Source organism: Pseudophryne corroboree, assembly GCF_028390025.1.
Source record: "Pseudophryne corroboree isolate aPseCor3 chromosome 3 unlocalized genomic scaffold, aPseCor3.hap2 SUPER_3_unloc_38, whole genome shotgun sequence".
Taxonomy (NCBI): Eukaryota; Metazoa; Chordata; class Amphibia; order Anura; family Myobatrachidae; genus Pseudophryne; species Pseudophryne corroboree.
This window is the reverse complement of record NW_026967528.1, coordinates 689,399-709,220: the sequence shown is the minus strand read 5'-3', so window position 1 is coordinate 709,220 and position 19,822 is coordinate 689,399. Positions and strand designations below refer to the sequence as shown.

The 19,822-nt window shown below is 47.3% G+C and overlaps 1 protein-coding gene across 3 annotated transcripts in view; it reads right to left on the bottom strand.

Moving 5' to 3' along the window:
* The window catches only part of LOC134984132 (zinc finger protein ZFP2-like), a 237,785-nt gene that overhangs the window by 184,945 nt on the left and 33,018 nt on the right, over nucleotides 1-19,822 (bottom strand). The window contains exon 7 of one of the 3 annotated variants that reach the window (XM_063949756.1): nucleotides 2,528-4,100. The exons of 1 other annotated variant lie outside the window; for it this stretch is intronic. In XM_063949756.1, coding sequence (XP_063805826.1) covers nucleotides 2,950-4,100 — 1,151 coding nt within the window. In that variant the 3' untranslated portion in view covers nucleotides 2,528-2,949. Of the gene's footprint in view, nucleotides 1-2,527; nucleotides 4,101-19,822 lie in introns of those variants that run through there. One more of the 3 variants, XM_063949757.1, reaches the window with a different exon arrangement.

Genomic DNA, 19,822 nt, shown 5'->3' with positions numbered 1-19,822 from the left:
ATACTTCACTCTGCACAACAGCCTATGGGGGTCATTCAGACCCAGCCGCAATAGTGGCTCGCAGCAGTTTACCCGGTGGTGGCAAAATGCACATGCACAGCGGCCACACAGACACACATTGTGGTCGCATCCCTGAGGGGTGAACGCGGGGGGGCCGGGACCATTTTCCTGCGGGGGCTGTGATGTCACATCTGTGTTCATCTCTGATTAACCCCCTATAAGCTTCCAGAGTGCACCTCATATCTCATCTTTTCCAAGTTACTACAAATGATATGAGATCGGTAGCAGCACTACTTTCAGGATTATTACACAGAACACACATAAAGGCTGACACAGCAAATAACAGTAACACATACAAGGGATTAATTAGAAATAAGGAAGCATAATAATCATTAAGTCTAATTATCCACTGGTTCTGTGCGGGACCCATACACCTCTTTACTGCCTCCAGCAGCCCCTGGTACTGCACTGTGACCATCTGCCCTGTCTCCCCCCACTACTGCCACCTGCCCTGTCTCCTCCCACTACTGCCACTCGCCCTGTCTCCTCCCTCTACTGCCACCCGCCTTGTCTCCCCCCACTACTGCCACCACCCTGTCTCCTCCCAGTACTGACACCCACCCTGTGCCCCCCCACTGCCACCGTGTCTCCCCCCACTACTACCAGTCGTGTCTCGTCCCCACTACTGCCCCCGCCCTGTCTCCCCCACTACTGGCACCCGCCCTGTCTCCTTCACTACTGCCATCCGCCCTGTCTCCCCCACACTACTGCCACCCACCCTGTCTCCCCCCACTACTGCCACCCGCCCTGTCTCCCTCTACTACTGCCACCCGCCCTGTCTCCCTCTACTACTGCCACCCGCCCTGTCTCCCCCACTACTGCCACCCGCCCCATCTCCTCCCAGTACTTCCAAAGCCACATCTTCCTACACTACTGCCACCCGCCCTGCCTCCCCCCACTACTGCCAGCCACGCTGTCTCCCCCTGACACCTCAGCACCGCTTGAGGACAATATTACCCACTGACAGTGCCTTCGGCAGGCCCCACTACAGCAATAGTGCCACCACTCTGTCTCCCCCTCACATGTCAGCACTGCTTGGGGATTCTTGGTACTGCCGAGTTCGGTAGCAGCACTACTTTCAGGATTATTACACAGAACACACATAAAGGCTGACACAGCAAATAACAGTAACACATACAAGGGATTCATTAGAAATAAGGAAGCATAATCATCATTAAGTCTAATTATCAACTGGTTCTGTGCGGGACCCATAAACCTCTGTACTGCCTCCAGCATCCCGATACTGCACTGTAACCATCTGCCCTGTCTCCCCCCACTACTGCCACTGCCCTGTCTCCCCCCACTACTGCCATCCGCCCTGTCTCCCCCCACTACTGCCACCCACAATGTCTCCCCCCCACTACTGCCATCCACCCTGTCTCCCCCCACTACTGCCACCCACAATGTCTCCCCCCACTACTGCCATCTGCCCTGTATCCCCACACTACTGCCACCACCGTCTCCCCCCACTACTGCAACCGCCCTGTCTCCCCCCCACTACTGCCACCCACCCTGTCTCCCTCTACTACTGCCACCCGCCCCGTATCCCCCCCACTACTGCCACCCGCCCCATCTCCTCCCAGTAGTTCCAAAGCCCCGCCTCCCCCCACTTCTGCCACCCACACTGTTTTCCCCCCACTACTGCCAGCCACTGTGTCTCCCCCTGACACCTCAGCACTGCTTGAGGACAATATTACCCACTGACAGTGCCTTCGGCAGGCCCCACTACAGAAATAGTGCCACCACTCTGTCTCCCCCCTGACATCTCAGCACTGCTTGGAGATTCTTGGTACTGCTGGTAACAGTCCTTCATCTCCATATGGAAGTAAGCTGGGCAGTAAGGAGGCAGAAGCTGCTTCTGGTTCCATGGACCCTGGTCATGTAGGGCTGGGAGAGTAAGAAAGATTATGTAATAGAGTCACCATCTTACAGGTAGCCAGTGAAGGGAGCAGAGAATGGGTGTTATGTGGCAGGAACGGGCTGGTTAGGTAACAGCTTGGCTGCAGCATTCTGTACAAGCTACAACCGGTGCAATTCTATTGCTGGGAGACCGAGGTAGAGGACATTACAGTAGTCTGTGTGTGATGATACAAGTACATGTATGACTGTAGGTAGATCTTCTGAGGGAAATAAGTGCTGGAGTCTAGTTATGTTCCTCAGATGAGGATCTGATTGTGGCTGATACCTGATGTCTAAGTGTCTCTCCACCATCCAGGACACCGTGGGGGTAATTCCAAGTTGATCGCAGCAGGAATTTAGTTATCAATTGGGCAAAACCATGTGCACTGCAGGGGAGGCAGATGTAACATTTGCAGAGAGAGTTAGATTTGGGTGGGTTATTTTATTTCTGTGCAGAGTAAATACTGGCTGCTTTATTTTTACACTGCAAATTAGATTGCAGATTTAACACACCCCACCCAAATCTCTCTCTCTCTGCACATGTTATATCTGCCTCCCCTGCAGTGCACATGGTTTTGCCCAATTGCTAACTAAATTCCTCCTGCGATCAACTTGGAATTACCCCCCAAGATTCCACACAGGATCAGCATTTTGTAACTCTGAACATCCAAGCACAAGTCTGGTTAGTTTGCAAAGCTGAGCTGTAGCCCTGCCCTTTGTTGGTGAGCTTCTATCATAAGGACGATTCACCAGGTCTGAGTCACAGCGAACTTGCATCACCCACACCTGGAGCTCAGCTAGACATTTAGGATTGGTACTGGGTTCTCAGTACTTGGAGCAAAAGACAGGTCATCTGCATAGCAGTGGTAGATGAGGGCATGACACCTGATTATTTCACCCTGTGGGAGCATGTATATTGCAAAAAGCATAGGAGATAGGAGAAGAACCTTGAAGAACAACATATAGCAATGATAAGTATACTCCAGAAGATTAAAATGGTTTCTCACCTGTGTGACTTCTCTGGTGTTTAACAAGATGTGATTTCTGTGTAAAACATTTCCCACACTCAGAGCAACAATATGGCTTCTCACCTGTGTGACTTCTCTGATGTATAATAAGAACTGATTTGTGTGCAAAACCTTTCCCACACTCAGAACATGGAAATGGCTTCTCACCTGTGTGACGTCTGTGATGTATAAAAAGAGCTGATTTGTGTGCAAAAACTTTCCCACACTCAGAACATTGAAATGGCTTCTCACCTGTGTGACTTCGCTGATGTCTAACAAGATGTGATTTCATTGTAAAATAATTCCCACACTCAGAGCAAGAAAATGGCTTCTCACCTGTGTGACTTCTGCGATGTATAACAAGAGCTGATTTGAGTGCAAAACATTTCTCACACTCTGAACATGGAAATGGCTTCTCACCTGTGTGACTTCGCTGATGTCTAACAAGTTGTGATTTCCGGGCAACACATTTCCCACACTCAGGGCAAGAAAATGGCTTCTCACCTGTGTGACTTCTGTGATGTATAACAAGTTGTGATTTCCATGTAAAACATTTCCCACACTCAGAGCAAGAAATTGGATTCTCACCTGTGTGACTTCTGTTATGACTAACAAGATCTGATTTCTGTGGAAAACATTTCCCACACTCAGGACATTGAAATGGCCTCTCACCTGTGTGACTTCGCTGATGTGTAATAAGTTGTGATTTCTGGGTAAAACATTTCCCACATTCAGAACAGGAATATGGTTTCTCACCTGTATGTATTCTCTTATGTATTACAAGAAGTGATTTGTATGTAAAACATTTTCCACACTCAGAACATGGAAATGGCTTCTCACCTGCCTTAGCTGGCTGATGGGTAATAAGCTTTGTGTTCTGTGTAAAACATTTGGCATCTGTAGAACAAGGAAACACTGTATCTACTGTCAGAGCTGTAACAGATGCACCAATATCAGAGTGATCAGGAGAACATTTCCCAGGATCAGAGGGATCAGCTGATAGAGCTGGATGTATAATTGGGGTAATGGGATTATCTCCTGGAGAATCCTGTCTACTGTCATTATCTTTTATGTCACAATCCGGGGATAACATTAGATGTCCTTCTGAGATGTTCCTGCTTGTGTGTCCATCTGCTGGAAATAAAATACATTATGGAAATGTGACATTTTCTGTAACAATATTAATCTTGTAAACAATAGGAGAAGACGACTCACTGGGACACTTAATTGTAAATGTGTGTGTATAATAAAACATAAAACTTTTAAAGAAGGCTTTATAGTATTGCGTCTCAGACTATCATTGTGTCCTCCCTCCTGAGAACACTCACAATAACAAATGTAATATTATAATAAGACTTAGATATATCTCTCTCTTGTACTGGTAACTAACCATGAAGTATAAATGGAGAGATGTAGTCACTCGGCAAGTCCTATGTCAGCACCAATGTAAAACAATGGATGGGGAACATATCGTATGAATTGGAGATTATAGATGAACAATAATATCAGTTATATGAGCTGATGGATCAGAGAAATGTCTCCTAACATTACTCCTGGAAGCATTGGTAAGGTAACATTCCTTTATGTGTGTGTGCTCATACGCTGGTAAGCCTGTACAAGTGTTACTCACCCTTATATAAGGTATATTACTACAGCAGAGTAGGTGTGGAACAAAGTACTTTACATGCAATACACCATATAATACCCTGTAATCATCATCATCATCATCTGCTAGGTTATAATCCACTGTTACACCCCCATCATCAGTGTCTTACCTCTATATTCACAATAGTAATAAGGATGATGTGTGTACGGTAAGTATGATACAGAGAATTACATATCAGGATCTATACAGCTGCCGCCATACTTCTGCTTCTCATACATGTGCTACTGGCAGCAGTGAACATCTGAGTGAGAGTGCAGGGAAGACAGCAGAGTCTGATGAGAAAGAGATTGGATCTGCCTTTGCAGGGATGTACCACACCTGTCACCCCTGTTATTATATAAAATAATAAATAAGAGGGGCGTGGTCCATCCAGACGTGCTTTCTAGAGCTTTCATTACTACGTGGCTTCTTATCTACCCTAAGAGAAAATTGTTCCTTGAAAGAGATCAGGGAACCAAGAAGTAACCTCTTTGTGGGGGCACTCTTAATCAACAATTGAATTTAAAACATAGCTTTTATTTAGTCAAAAAATAAAAAATGGATATGGTATTTAACCTTTTCCAAACATGATTTTTAAGTATATGTAAAATAATTAGGTTCAAGAACACATTAAATATGCTCAAAGTTGAGAGTTCTTTGTCCTAACTAATCAGACCACACAGTGTGGGTCGCCCATAGGTGAAAATATAATGTCTTATGAGAAACATAATCAAAGAATTAAGGCAATTTCTCTTAATACAATTGGATTTTGAAAAACAGTGGTCAGAAAAATAATCATATTCTGACCTAACGGCACGTCAAAAATTCATAGCAGGACATCCAGCCAACAGCTTATAATTCATTAAGAAAAATATCAAACAGTATCTCGCACAGTCACATAATGGTTATACATGTCACTCTTATTGTAGTAAAGATTACCACAAACATTATAGATAGTTTTGTGACAAAAAATATTCCCAAGCACCTGTAAAAAAATATATAAATAAACCATGCATCCACTAGAAATATAGTTAATTGTTTTCACTGATGAGAAAAAAGAGGCATATGAACAGCCCTTGCGGATCAAAGCAACAGACTATTATCTATAAATGACCAATTAATTGGAAATATCAGTTAATGATTTTGCAGAAAACAGAGAAAAAATAACTGAACGATGACAGTCTCCCTGTAAATAAGATCATGGAATATGGTCATGCAGTCAACATAAGGAGTCTAAGTACTCCACAAATTATGACTGTTAGTTCTAGATAGGAGATGTAACAATATTTAGTTTCAGCAAAGGAAATAACGATGATTAGAGTCTTTCTGTGACTAATTGCAGGATGCAGGTATAGGTTCACAAAGATATATTTCTAACGAGATAAAGCTCCCAAGTACATGATGGGGAGAGTAATAATCATTCTCTTTAACATGGTGAAATTTCTGAACAGTCTCCTGCTGTAGATAGTAAAGGAGCCCATACCAACCTCTGCTGCCTTCCCATGTGTATGCAAGCACACAGTGAATGAGAGGTGAGAGAGCCGGTCCGACGGTAACGGGCCGAAGAAAGAAAGAAGTGGTTCGTCTGTCACCCGCAGCGGCACCCTGCAACCCTGTTAACCGTAGTCAGCGCAGAGTTAACAGGAATCGCCAGGCAGGTGATGAGAGTGCACTGAAATACCTAGTGGGGATAAGGTGTCCCCATATGTAGCCGCTGCGGCTGGCGTCTCCGTCAGTGCCGAGGTCCGGGCCCAGTGACGTATCTCGGGATTCCGGAAATAGCGCCATGTGACGCTCAAGAACAGAACGTACGTTTCACCCTGCGACGGGCTTGATCACCATCTGCCTATGTGGTATACCCCTTCAATTTTCTCTTGAGATTTATTTGTTTTTGACCTTGGGGAGCACCACCAGCAGGATAATTTGTTTCTGGAATATTTTTACCAAATACTATTCCATATTGCTGGTTTGCTATATACTTTTCATTACTTTTCAAATAGGTAGTGCAGGACACCTCCCCTCTTCCCTTCTTATCTACCCTACCTGATAGCTCTCAGTCGCCGCTGGGACCAAGACCCAATCTATTAAGTCCACTACTCTTACTGCCCTAAAGCCGCTCGCTCCGCTCACCGTTCACTGCTGCAGCCTAGTGATGCAGCTGAAGCCATAGGCCGTATTCTGGGTCTAAGTGTGCCCAGTCTTTCCTGCACACTCCGGATACCTGACTTGGAGGCGCTTTTGCCTCAGGTGGGTGCACTGGCTCTTCCGCTACTGCTGGGTACAGAACGGGCTGCGCATAGTCACCGGAGCCCAGCAGTAATATTGGAAAGTGAGGTGATGATCAAGCACTCTTGCTCCGTTGCCCTTTCTCCTAATTCCACTAGCCAATCTGCTAAAGTATCCATGTCGCCTCCCGGGACGTTGGACCTCCGGCCCTGCTAGGTATGAAACATGGCTGCTGCTAGTAGAGATGGTGAAGATTGTGGGTCTCACCGGTTCTGTACGAAGGTCCACTGGTAGACCGACCTCTTCGATGCCAACGCCCTTAGCACTCTCTACCTCCACCCGGCGGGACTCCTGCGCTGCAGTTACTCCTCTCCTAACTCTGCTTCTCCAGTCAGGTGACCGAAAAGCCACCTGGGATTATCCCACCGCTATGCCAGCAATTTCTGTGACCGGATGGTTCTGTATGAAAGCCATTGCCCTGCTTTGGATCCCGCCCAGTCACATAATGGATGTTTAGGTCACACAGGATCTGGCCAAATAGAGGATTCCCACTTACCATCAGTAACCGCCTACTACTGACTCAATGACGAATCACCACTAGTCACTGGACTGGGCCTCTGCACGGTAGCTGGTGGGAGGCGGAGCTTGGAGATGCTGAGTGCACCCTGGACAGCCGGAAAACAGAACTATGGCATAGCACTGCAGGTCACAAGATGAAGCAGTCGTCTTGAGGCAGATGATTATTCACCCAGTCTTAAAAAAGACTCTACCCTATTGCTAGGGGCAACAGCAATACAGCAAGATGTTTACAGCAGCGTGATAATGGTATAATAGCTGTGGAGGCTCACAGGCCTCCTCTTTTTATCTTACTCCAATACACATACCACAGAGGGTAAGTCCACCGTGCTGTTCTCAACCAATCATTGTTTACCCATGTGATGTGCATGCCTTGGTCACATGCACAGCTATCATTGTCCTCTATGGATGGTGGGGAGTAGTCACTCTCCTTTGACCGGAGGGTTGGTATCCACCCTGGTGACGCTCAGTCTAGGCTGGGGGAAGTTTTCCCATCTAAACTACTTCCAGGAATCTGCCCGGGTACCGAGCTCACCATCTCCAGCCTAAAATTGGTCTCCAGAGACGAGCAGACTAGATCCCTGTCAGGGTTTCCTGCCCACCGAGGGTGATCCCTATGGAGCTCCAGAAAATCACTCAGCTTGTTTTAAAGCTGAGCTGCTCCTCTCTCTCCCCATGATACTTCCATGTGGGAGGCTAGAGAGGAAGGAATTCCATTTTGGGGGAAAAGTACTGGGGAAATCCAACAGCCTACACCAGGAACGTCTTTTTGGAGCCGAAATTTACGTCAGACACAACCCCGCAAATGCCTGCATTTTTCCAAACACAACCAGAAAACGGTCAGTTACCACCCACAAACGTCCTCTTCCTGTCAATCACCTTATGACCGCCGTTGCGAATGGATTCTTCGTTAAATCCATCGCTCAGCAATGATTTGCTTTGTACCCGTGCAACACGCCTGCGTATTGCGGTGCATACGCATGCGCAGTAGTAATGTGTTCGCGTTCGCGGCAAAAAACTGCAGCGAGCGATCAACTCGGAATGAACCCCTAAATCCAGTCTGGGGCTTCTATTATAGCAGCACCATAAACCCATTACATATATAAAATGTGTATAACGTGCTCTACCTGGTGCAATGTGTATGACGTGCTCTACCAGCTGCAATGTGTACAACGTGCTCTACCTGGTGCAATGTGTATAACGTGCTCTATCTGCTGCAATGTGTATAACGTGCTCTACCTGCTGCAATGTGTATAACGTGCTCTACCTGCTGCAATGTGTATAACGTGCTCTACCTGCTGCAATGTGTATAACGTGCTCTACCTGCTGCAATGTGTATAACGCGCTCTACCTGCTGCAATGTGTATAACGTGCTCTACCTGGTGCAATGTGTATAACATTCTCTACCTGCTGCAATGTGTATAACGTGCTCTGCCTGCTGCAATGTGTATAACGCGCTCTACCTGCTGCAATGTGTATAACGTGCTCTACCTGGTGCAATGTGTATAACATTCTCTACCTGCTGTAATGTGTATAACGTGCTCTACCTGGTGCAATGTGTATAACGTGCTCTACATGCTGCAATGTGTATAACGTGCTCTACCTGGTGCAATGTGTATAACGTGCTCTACCTGCTGCAATGTGTATAACGTGCTCTACCTGCTGCAATATGTATAACGTGCTCTACCTGCTGCAATGTGTATAACGTGCTCTACCTGCTGCAATGTGTATAACGTGCTCTACCTGCTGCAATGTGTATAACATGCTCTACCTGGTGCAATGTGTATAACGTGCTCTACCTGGTGCAATGTGTATAACGTGCTCTACCTGGTGCAATGTGTATAACGTGCTCTACCTGGTGCAATGTGTATAACGTGCTCTACCTGGTGCAATGTGTATAACGTGCTCTACCTGCTGCAATGTGTATAACGTGCTCTACCTGCTGCAATATGTATAACGTGCTCTACCTGCTGCAATGTGTATAACGTGCTCTACCTGCTGCAATGTGTATAACGTGCTCTACCTGCTGCAATGTGTATAACATGCTCTACCTGGTGCAATGTGTATAACATGCTCTACCTGGTGCAATGTGTATAACGTGCTCTACCTGCTGCAATGTGTATAACGTGCTCTACCTGCTGCAATGTGTATAACGTGCTCTACCTGGCGCAATGTGTATAACGTGCTCTACCTGGTGCAATGTGTATAACGTGCTCTACCTGGTGCAATGTGTATAACGTGCTCTACCTGGTGCAATGCGTAGAACGTGTTCTACCTGGTGCAATGTGTATAAACGTGCTCTACCTGCTGCAATGTGTATAACGTGCTCTACCTGCTGCAATGTGTATAATGTGCTCTACCTGCTGCAATGTGTATAACGTGCTCTACCTGCTGCAATGTGTATAACGTGCACTACCTGCTGCAATGTGTATAAAGCACTCTACCTGGTGCAATGTGTATAAGCAGCACTACTGAGTGGTGCAATGTGTATAACGTGCTCTACCTCGTGCAATGTGTATAAGCAGCACTACTGAGTGGTGCAATGTGTATAACGTGCTCTACCTGGTGCAATGTGTATAACGTGCTCTACCTGGCGCAATGTGTATAACGTGCTCTACCTGCTGCAATGTGTATAACATGCTCTGCCTGCTGCAATGTGTATAACATGCTCTACCTGGTGCAATGTGTATAACGTGCTCTACATGGTGCAATGCGTATAACGTGTTCTACCTGCTACAATGTGTATAACGTGCTCTACCTGCTGCAATGTGTATAACGTGCTCTACCTGCTGCAATGTGTATAACGTGCTCTACCTGCTGCAATATGTATGACGTGCACTACCTGCTGCAATGTGTATAAAGCACTCTACCTGGTGCAATGTGTATAAGCAGCACTACTGAGTGGTGCAATGTGTATAACGTGCTCTACCTGGTGCAATGTGTATAAGCAGCACTACTGAGTGGTGCAATGTGAATTGGTACTATGATGTGGCCACGCCCCTTCTCCACAAAGTCATGCTCCTAAATTTTTGCTTTACTCTATGGGAGGGGGAGCACCAATTCACTTTCTGACAAAATGCCTAGTTCCATGTCTGGTGCAGAGTATCCGGTATAGCTACACAGCCCAGCAGCACTGTCACCCCTCCCTCCCCTTGCAGCACTTTTGTAGTGTCCAAATCAAGTCTGAGTTTTTATATTTAAATCATTAATAATAACCTTAATTCCAATGGAACCCAGAAGAGGACAGGTAGGACCCCAATTTTGAAAAGTGAGGGGTCCCTGGGACCCACTTTTTTTGGAATCATTGCGATCACTCCCTGGAGTGCTGAGGTGCCGGGAGTATAGCTTCCAGAACCCAGTGCCCTACTACTACCTGCCGCATAGGGAGGGGGGTTTCCCTCACTGAAGCGGTCGCCGGAAAGGTCTATACATTTTAAAGATGGCACCTAGCGCCAGTATACACCACCGTTCAAAAGTTTGGGGTCATCCAATTTTGTGTTTTCCATGAAAACTCACTTATTTATCAAGTGAGTTGCACAATGAATAGAACATATAGTCAGGATATTGCAAAGGTTAGAAATAATTATTTTTATTTGAAATAATAATTTTGTCCTTCAAACTTTGCTCCTTTGCAGCAATTACAGCATTGCAGACCTTTGGCATTCTAGCTGTTAATTTGTTGAGGTAGTCTGAAGAAATTTCACCCCACGCTTCCTGAAGCTCCTCCCACAAGTTGGAGTGGCTTGATGGGCACTTCTTGCGTACCATACGGTCAAGCTGCTCCCACAACAGCTCAGTTGGGTTGAGATCTGGTGACTGTGCAGGCCACTCCATTACAGACAGAATACCAGCTGCCTGCTTCTTCCATAAATAGGTCTTCCATAATTTGGAGGTGTGATTTGGGTCATTGTCCTGTTGTAGGGGGAAATTGGCTCCAATCAAGTGCTGTCCACAGGGTATGGCATGGCGTTGCAAAATGGAGTGATAGCCTTCCTTACTCAAAATCCCTTTTACCTTGTACAAATCTCCCACTTTACCAGCACCAAACCAGCTCCAGACCATCACATTACCTACACCATGCTTGACAGATGGCGTCAGGCACTCTTCCAGCATCTTTTCACTTGTTCTGCGTCTCACAAATGTTCTTCTGTGTGATCCAAACAATTTGATTCATCTAGCCATAACACTTTTTTCCTATCTTCCTCTGTCCAATGTCTGTGTTCTTTTGCCCATATTAATCTTTTCCTTTTATTGGCCAGTCCTTTTACTGCCCATATTAATTTTTTCCTTTTATTGGCATTTTCTTTGCCACTCTACCTAGAAGGCCAGCATCCCGGAGCCGCCTCTTCACTGTAAACATTGACAATGGCGTTTTGTGGGTACCATTTAATGAAGCTGCCAGTTAGGACCTGTGAGGCATCTGCTGCCAGTTAGGACCTGTGAGGCATCTATTTCTCAAACTAGAGACTCTAATGTACTTGTCTTCTTGCTCAGTTGTGCACCGGGGCCTCCCACTTCTCTTTCTACTCTGGTTAGAGCCTGTTTGTGCTGTTCGCTGAAGGGAGTAGTACACACCGTTGTAGGAAATGTTCAGTTTCTCAGCAAGTTCTCGCATGGAATAGCCTTCATTTCTAAGAACAAGAAAAGACTGTCGAGTTTCACATGAAAGGTCTCTTTTTTTTGCCACTTTGAGAGTATAATCGAACCCACAAATGTGATGCTCCAGACACTCAACTAACTCAAAGATAGCCCAGTGTTATAGCTTCTCTAACGAGCAAACCCATTTTCAGCTGTGCTAACATAACTGCACAAGGGTTTTCTAATCATCCATTAGTCTTCTACCGTGATTAGCAAACACAATGTACCATTAGAACACTGGAGTGATGGTTGCTGGAAATGGGCCTCTAGACACCTCTGTAGATATTCCATTAAAAACCAGACGTTTGCAGCTAGTACAGTCATTTACCACATCAACAATGTAAAGAGTGTATTTCTGATTGATTTAATGTTATCTTCATTGAAAAGAAAAGTGCTTTTCCTTAAAAAATAAATGTCTAAGTGACCCCAAGCTTTTGAACGGTAGTGTATGATCTGGTGCATCTGAAGATGTGAACCGGACCACTAGCTCAGGAGATCCAATTGAAATGTTCTGGCATGGAACCTTCCATACTGGATCGCCTCGTATGAGGCTAACATCTTTCCCAACAATCTTATGCAAAGATGGAGACCCGATTCGGTCGTATACCTGCTCGGACCATATCCTGGAGCGTCCTTGCCTTGTCCTCTGGGAGGAACACTTTCTGAGCCACTGTATCCAGAAACATTCCCAGGAACTGGAGCTACTGAGTAGGCTCATGTTACTGCGAATGTTTCTCAGAAGTAGGGACTTCTGTAAATTGAGGATCCACCCATGATGTGACAGAAGCCGAATAGTGCGGCCTATATTGAGCAATAGAAGCTCACTGGATCTCACTTTTTATCAAGAGATCATCTAGGTAAGGGACAATATTGATCCCTTGGACTCGGAGCTGGAACATCATCTCCACCATCACCTTTGTGAAGACCCTTGGAGCTGTGGTCAGGCCAAAGGGTGGCGCCTGGAACTGGTAGCGACCGTTCAACAGGGCAAACCGTAGGTAAGCCTGGTGAGACGGCCATATCAGTAAATGGAGATGAGCATCATTTATATCAAACAAAACCATGAACTCCTGTTCTTCCAAACCCGCAATCATTGCTCGCAAGGATTCCATCTTGAACTTGAAAACCTTTAGTGAAGGATTCAAGGATTTTAGATTAAAAATGGGCCTTAGCGAACCGTCCGGTTTTGGTACCACAAACAGGATGGAGTAGTAACCCTTTCCCTGTTGTTGTAGTGGCACTGGAACAATGACTTGGGACTGGGCCAGCTTTAGGATGGCCTGTTGCAGCGTAACTCGTGTATCCTCCAAAACTAGTAAACTTGATTAGAAAAATCGTTGGGGAGCAGCACTGCTGAACTCCAGCTTGTAGCCAAGAAATTAGGTCCTTTACCCAGGCATCCTGGCAGGAGCTTTCCCAGATGCGGCTGAAGTGACGCATGTCGGTGTCCGGAGCCTTAACTCCGGCGTGGTCTCCTTGGTGATGCGATCCCGGTGGTTGGCGCAGTTGCGGCGGCGCGGAGCTGCTTGCAGCGGGTAATTGGGCACATGTGCGGCTTCCGGAGGTCAGGGGCCGGTGACCCAGATGCTGCGGCGGGTAGTTGCTGCAGCAGAGCCCTCTGGTGGTGAATCTGTATCAGGAAGTCAATGCCAGAGCTGGGTTAGCTTAAGTGCTGCAGCTGAGAATGTCCCCAGTGTTGGGGGTGGCCATGTTGGAGACTTGAGATCTGCCAATTGAATCCACACTCTGTGTCCAGCCAATCTGGTATAGTCTTCCCTTATAAAAGGGGACTGGCTCAGGGAGAGAGTGCCAGTGCTTCAAGTTACTTTCCTGTGAAAGGTGCTCCAGCTCTGTGCTCCCAGGCTGCTCCTGGTTCGGTTGCTATCATCTGTCATGACCTATCACTGCTGCAGTCCTGTCGCTTAACCCATCTCCACTCATGGAGGCGCTCACGGGGCTCCCGGTCGTAAAGGAGCTTCGGGTGCTAAACGTTGGTTCCTGCGAGCGTCTCGCAAGCTCAGGCCACAGTCTTCGCTTCTTCCAGATCGGAGTTCTTCAGCCGCGCTTTCCAAGCCCAAGCCAGTCTTCATTTCATCAAAGTCAGAGTTTCTCCGCCTCATCTACCCGTCACAAGCCACAATCTTTCAGCTCTTCAAAAACCCAGTCTCCTTCAGCCTTGTCTATCAATCGCAAACCACAGTCTTTCAGTTTCGCAATACCGGTGATCTTGAGCTTCATTCCTCAACTTGTTTAATCATAGACTTCAGTTCATTATTCCATGTATTTCAATTCCTCAAGTATCGGTGTACAGTCGTTTGTTCATTAAAAACACAGTTATTCTTCTACAGAGTTCTCATTCTCCAGCCAACTCTAACACCCACTAGGCCTCCACTTCATGAGGAAGAACTACATTCAACCTTCTTGTCTACTTCCTACACAGTCAGCTGTCCTCCCAGCCCAAGTTTGATTGTCGGAACCCCAATCTCCGCCGAGCATGACAACGCAGTCGAAATCCCACCTCGAGATCCCCTCAGGGTGGGGGGGGCACCATCATGCTGAGGCCCTAATGGAAGCTGAACTGGTGCTTTGTTCCCGAGAACCTGCGACGGCTGGTTTTCTTGTCTTGCCTCTGGTGCCTTCCACCGCGTTTGAGGTGCCTCCGGCTCTTGATCTGAACCTAGCAGTCCAAAAGGGGTAGGAACACCTAGCCAGTGGGGCCCCAGAGGGGAGAAAAGTGGATTTATCTGCAGTAACCTTTGAAATCCATGTATCCAACTCAACCCCGAATAGCCACTCCCCTGAGAAAGGAAGATACTCCACACTCTGCGCTTGGAATCTGTGTCCGCTATCCACTGACGAAGCCACAAAGTTCTGCGCGCCGACGCCTCCATGGCAGTAGTCCTAGCGTTAATAGCGCCTTTCCCCTTGAAAGAGTCACGCAGGACATGTGTAGTGTCCTTATTGTGCTTTATGAGAGTCACCAGGGACGTATCTCCAGCAAGGCTTTCTTGAATGTGACTCGCCCATGTATGAATGGCATGTGTCATCCGGCAACCCGCTATCACAGGTCTTTGTGATACACCAGCCGCTGTGTAAATAGACTTTAATGTAGTCTCTATTTTCCTATCCCCAGGGTCCTTTAATGCAGAGGAGCCAGGGACTGGTAATAGCACTTTCTTTGATAGGAGACTGATACGTCTACTGCCGGGGAATCTTCCCAGTTTTACCTGCCTTCTGGAGTAAATGGGAAAGTGTGCAGAAACCGATTTGTCACCTGGTATTTTTTCATCAGGATTTTTCCAGGTTAACCTAAACATGTCATCTAGTTCCTTAGAATCAGGGAAAGTGACACTAATTTATTTTTCTGTGCTAAGAAAAACGACTGCTGTATGGCAGAAGGTGAGTCCTCTGTAATAGGATCCCATTCCTCCCCCTCCTCCTGTACCTTGTCCTCAGATTCTGAGAGTAAATCAGGCAGCCCACGCTTATGTGGGCCTGAACTAGGGAGGGGGGGCTGTTTATCATCTGCCCTTCCAGCTAGGTCTGCTACAGCCTGCTGCAGTTGTTGTGTCTTTTGATTATTAGCAGTGAGCTGGGATGACATGTCCGCCATCATGGTTTTTATGGCACTGAGCCAGGATGGCTCCTGCCCCTTCCCCCAGTCTCCTCACTAACTTGAGAGGACTGACTGCATAGTTCACATGAGAGGGAACCAGCCTCAGAGGGAGAGAATCTGGTGTGACATACACTGTATAATTGGTTTTACCATTTACAGTATACAAACACACAAACGTGTATATATAGCAAGCCTGCCCTTACTGTATGTGAGAAGGAAACACAGAAAGAGGAACAGCACACCCAGGCCCAGCAGACTCAGTGAGACTGCAGGCTGTCTGTATCACGGTGTAACACCGGAGTTCTTGTCCTTTTCAGGACACTAAAGCGTGTATAATAGCGTCTCTCCCCCATATTGACACCCCTGTACCAGTTTCCTGTGTATCCCGAGTGTCTGCAGGAGCTGTGTGTACTTGCTGCTGCAGCTGTAAGCAGAGGAAGTGTGCCGCGACCAGTTGCAAGGTGTTCCGCGGAGCCAGGGCAGTTTCCTGCACCTTCAGAGTGAACTGTTGGCCCGGGCTCTTCTTAGAGGATCAGTCATGCTCCGCTCGTGACGTATGCCTTGAAGATGCGGTGGTGTGATATCATAGGTCACGGCCGACGCTTCTCACCACCCTGCCAGCCCACCCGCCTGCATACACATCTGTCCAGTTCCTGCCTGCATACACAGCTTTCCTTGTGCTCCCACATCCACACCTGCCCGACCACCCACTGCTCAGTATTCGCAGCACACCACTATGAACAATCCCCACCACGGAGGGACCTGGAGGAGGGCTAATATTTGTTTTTTTTTCCTCTAGTGGGGAACAATAGGATTTATGTGGGGAGAATAAGGATTTATGTGGGGAACAATGTGAATAATTTATGTGGGGAGCAACAGGATTTATGTAGGGAGCAATATGATTTATGTGGGGAGCAATGTGATTGTTTTTTCTGTGTAGACCAATTTTTTTACTACGAGGGCCAATGTGTGTTTTTTGTTTTTTTCTGTGGGGAACTGATGGTGTGCTTTGGCAATTTTAAAATATTGTTTGGTGTGCCGCAAGTAAAAAAAGGTTGAAAATCACTGCCGTAGAGGATGCTGGGGTCCACTTCATGACCATGGTGTATAGACTGTTCTGCAGGAGCCATGGGCACTCTTAAGACTTTTCAATGGGTGTGAACTGGCTTCTCCGTCTCTGCCCCTACTCCAGACCTCAGTTGTAGGAACTGTGCCCAGGGAGACTGACATTTCGAGGAAAGGAATTACTAATTGTGAGATATCTACCAACTCACACCCACAACCATGCCGCACACATGGCATTTAACATAACTCATGCCAATAGGCATGAACCAATTACAGCAACAAGCTGAAACTAACAAAACACAACTTGTGTAACTCTAATAACAAAACTGCAGGTAAAGTACGCACTGGGACGGGCACCTAGCATCCTCTACGGACTAGGAGAAAAGGATTTACCGGTAGGTATCAAAAACGAGTTATATGGTAAGAACTTACCTTTGTTAAAACTCTTTCTGCGGGGTACACTATGGGAGGGGATGCACTGTAGCGGGCACAAGAACCCAGCGTCCAAAGGAAGCATCCTGGGAAGCGGCAGTATCGAAGGCATAGAACCTTAGGAACGTGATCCCGGAGGCCCACGTAGCTGCCTTGCACAATTGATCAAGGGTCATACCACGTTGGGACGCCCAAGAAGATCCAACAGACCGAGTAGAATGGGCAGTAATGTGATCAGGAGCTGACAGACCAGCCCTCACATAAGCATTCTAATCCATCTGGCCAGGGTCCGCTTGTGAGCAGGCCAGCCACATTTGTGAAATCAAAACAAAACAAAGAGAGAATCAGATTTTCAAATTGAAGCAGTTCTCTTCACATAGATACGGAGAGCCCATACCACATCCAAAGACTGCTCTTTGGGAGACAAATCAGGAGAGACAAAGGCCGGAACCACAATCTCCTGATTAAGGTGGAACGAAGAAACCACCTTAGGTAAATATCTGGGACGAGTACTAAGAACCGCCCGGTCACAGTGAAAAATCAGATATGGGGAACAACAAGACAAGGCACCCAGATCCGACACTCTACTAGCAGAGGCATTAGCCAGCAAGAACACCACCTTAAAGGAAAGCCACTTAAGGTCAGCTGAACCAAGGGGTTCAAATGGAGGTTCCTGCAACGCCTCCAAAACCACGACAATTCCCAAGGAGCCACAGGCGGGACATAGGGAGGTTGGATACACCCTGAGTGAAAGTATGAACATCAGGTAAAGTCGCAATTTTTCTCTGAAACCACACCGACAAGGCAGAAATATGAACCTTTAGGGAGGCCAGATGCAGGCCTAACTCTAGGCCTTACTGCAGAAAAGCCAAAAGCTTGGCTGTACTAAACTTGGAAGCGTCATAATTGTTAGATGCGCATTAAACAAAGTAGGCATGCCAGACCCTATGGTAAATCCGAGCAGAAGCCGGTTTCCGGGCCCGCAACATAGTTTTAATGACTTCTTCAGAAAAACTCTTATCCCTCAAGACGGAAGCTTCAAGAGCCACGCCGTCAAAGACAGCCGGGCTAGGTCCTGGTAGACACAGGGGCCCTGAACGAGGAGGTCTGGGCGTTGTGGAAGTAGAACTGGACGCTCTGATGACAGGCCCTGCAGGTCTGAGAACCAGTGCCGTCTGGGCCACGCCAGAGCTATGAGAAGCAGAGTTCCTTTTTCTTGCTTGAACTTCTGAATTACCCTGGGCAGGAGTGACAACGGAGGGAACACGTACGGCAGCCGAAACCTCCACGGCACCTCTAGCCATCCACGAATGCTGCTTGAGAATCCCTTGTCCTTGCTCCGAAGACCGGAACCTTGTGATTGTGTTGAGACGCCATCAGATCCACATCTGGAAGACCCCACTTTTCCACGAGTAGTTGAAACACTTCTGGATGGAGGCCCCCACTCGCCGGAATGCACGTCCTGACGACTGAGAAAGTCCGCTTCCCAATTCAGGACTCCCGGAATGAATATTGCCGATTTGGCCAGTAGATGGCATTCCGCCCAACGAAGAATCCGTGAGACTTCCTTCATTGCCAAACGGCTTTCTAGTGCCTCCTTGATGATTTTATGTAAGCCACTGTGGTGGCGTTGTCCGACTGTACTTGAACAGGATGGTTCTGAATTAAATGCTGGGCCAGGTTCAATGCATTGAAGACCGCCCGCCATTCCAGAATGTTGATCGAGAGGAGAGATTCCTCCTTGGTCCACCGACCCTGAAGGGAGTGCTGTTCCAGCACCGCCCCCCAATCTCTTAGACTGGCATCTGTCGTCAACAGGACCCAGTTGGATATCCAGAAGGGACGACCCCTGCACAATTGTTGGTCCTGGAGCCACTAAAACAACGACAGACGGACCTCTGGAGTCAATAAGATCAATTCAGATCTGATCCGGTGAGGCAGGCCGTCCCACTTGGCTAGAATCAGCCTCTGGAGGGGGCGGGAATGGAATTGAGCATACTCCACCATGTCAAATGCTGATACCATGAGGCCCAGCACCTGCATTGCCGAGTGTATCGACACTTGCGGACGAGAAAGGAAGCAACAAATCCTGTCCTGAAGCTTCAGGACTTTCTCCTGAGACAAGAACAACCTTTGGTTGTGAGTGTCCAACAGCGCTCCCAGGTGCACCATGCTCTGAGCAGGGACCAGAGAGGATTTCTTCCAGTTGATGAGCCACCTGTGGGCTTGTAGAAACCGGACCGTCATATCCAGATGACGTAGGAGAAGATCTGGGGAATTTGCCAGGATTAACAAGTCGTCCAGATACGGCAGTATCCTGACCCCTTGACGGCGGAGTACCACCATCATCACCGCCATGACTTTGGTGAAGACTCGCAGAGCCGTTGTTAAACCAGAACGTAACGTCCGAAACTGGTAATGGAGGTTGCCAATAGCAAACCTCAGGTATTGTTGATGTGACACTGCTATAGGAATATGCAGGTAAGCATCATGTATGTCCAGGGAGACCATGTAGTCCCCAGGTTCCAAGGCCAGAACTATAGAGCGAAGGGTTTCCATACGGAACTTGGAAACCTTCACAAACCTGTTCAATGCCTTGAGGTTAAGAATGGGCCGGGAGGACCCATTCGGTTTCAGGACTAGAAACAGCGGAGAATA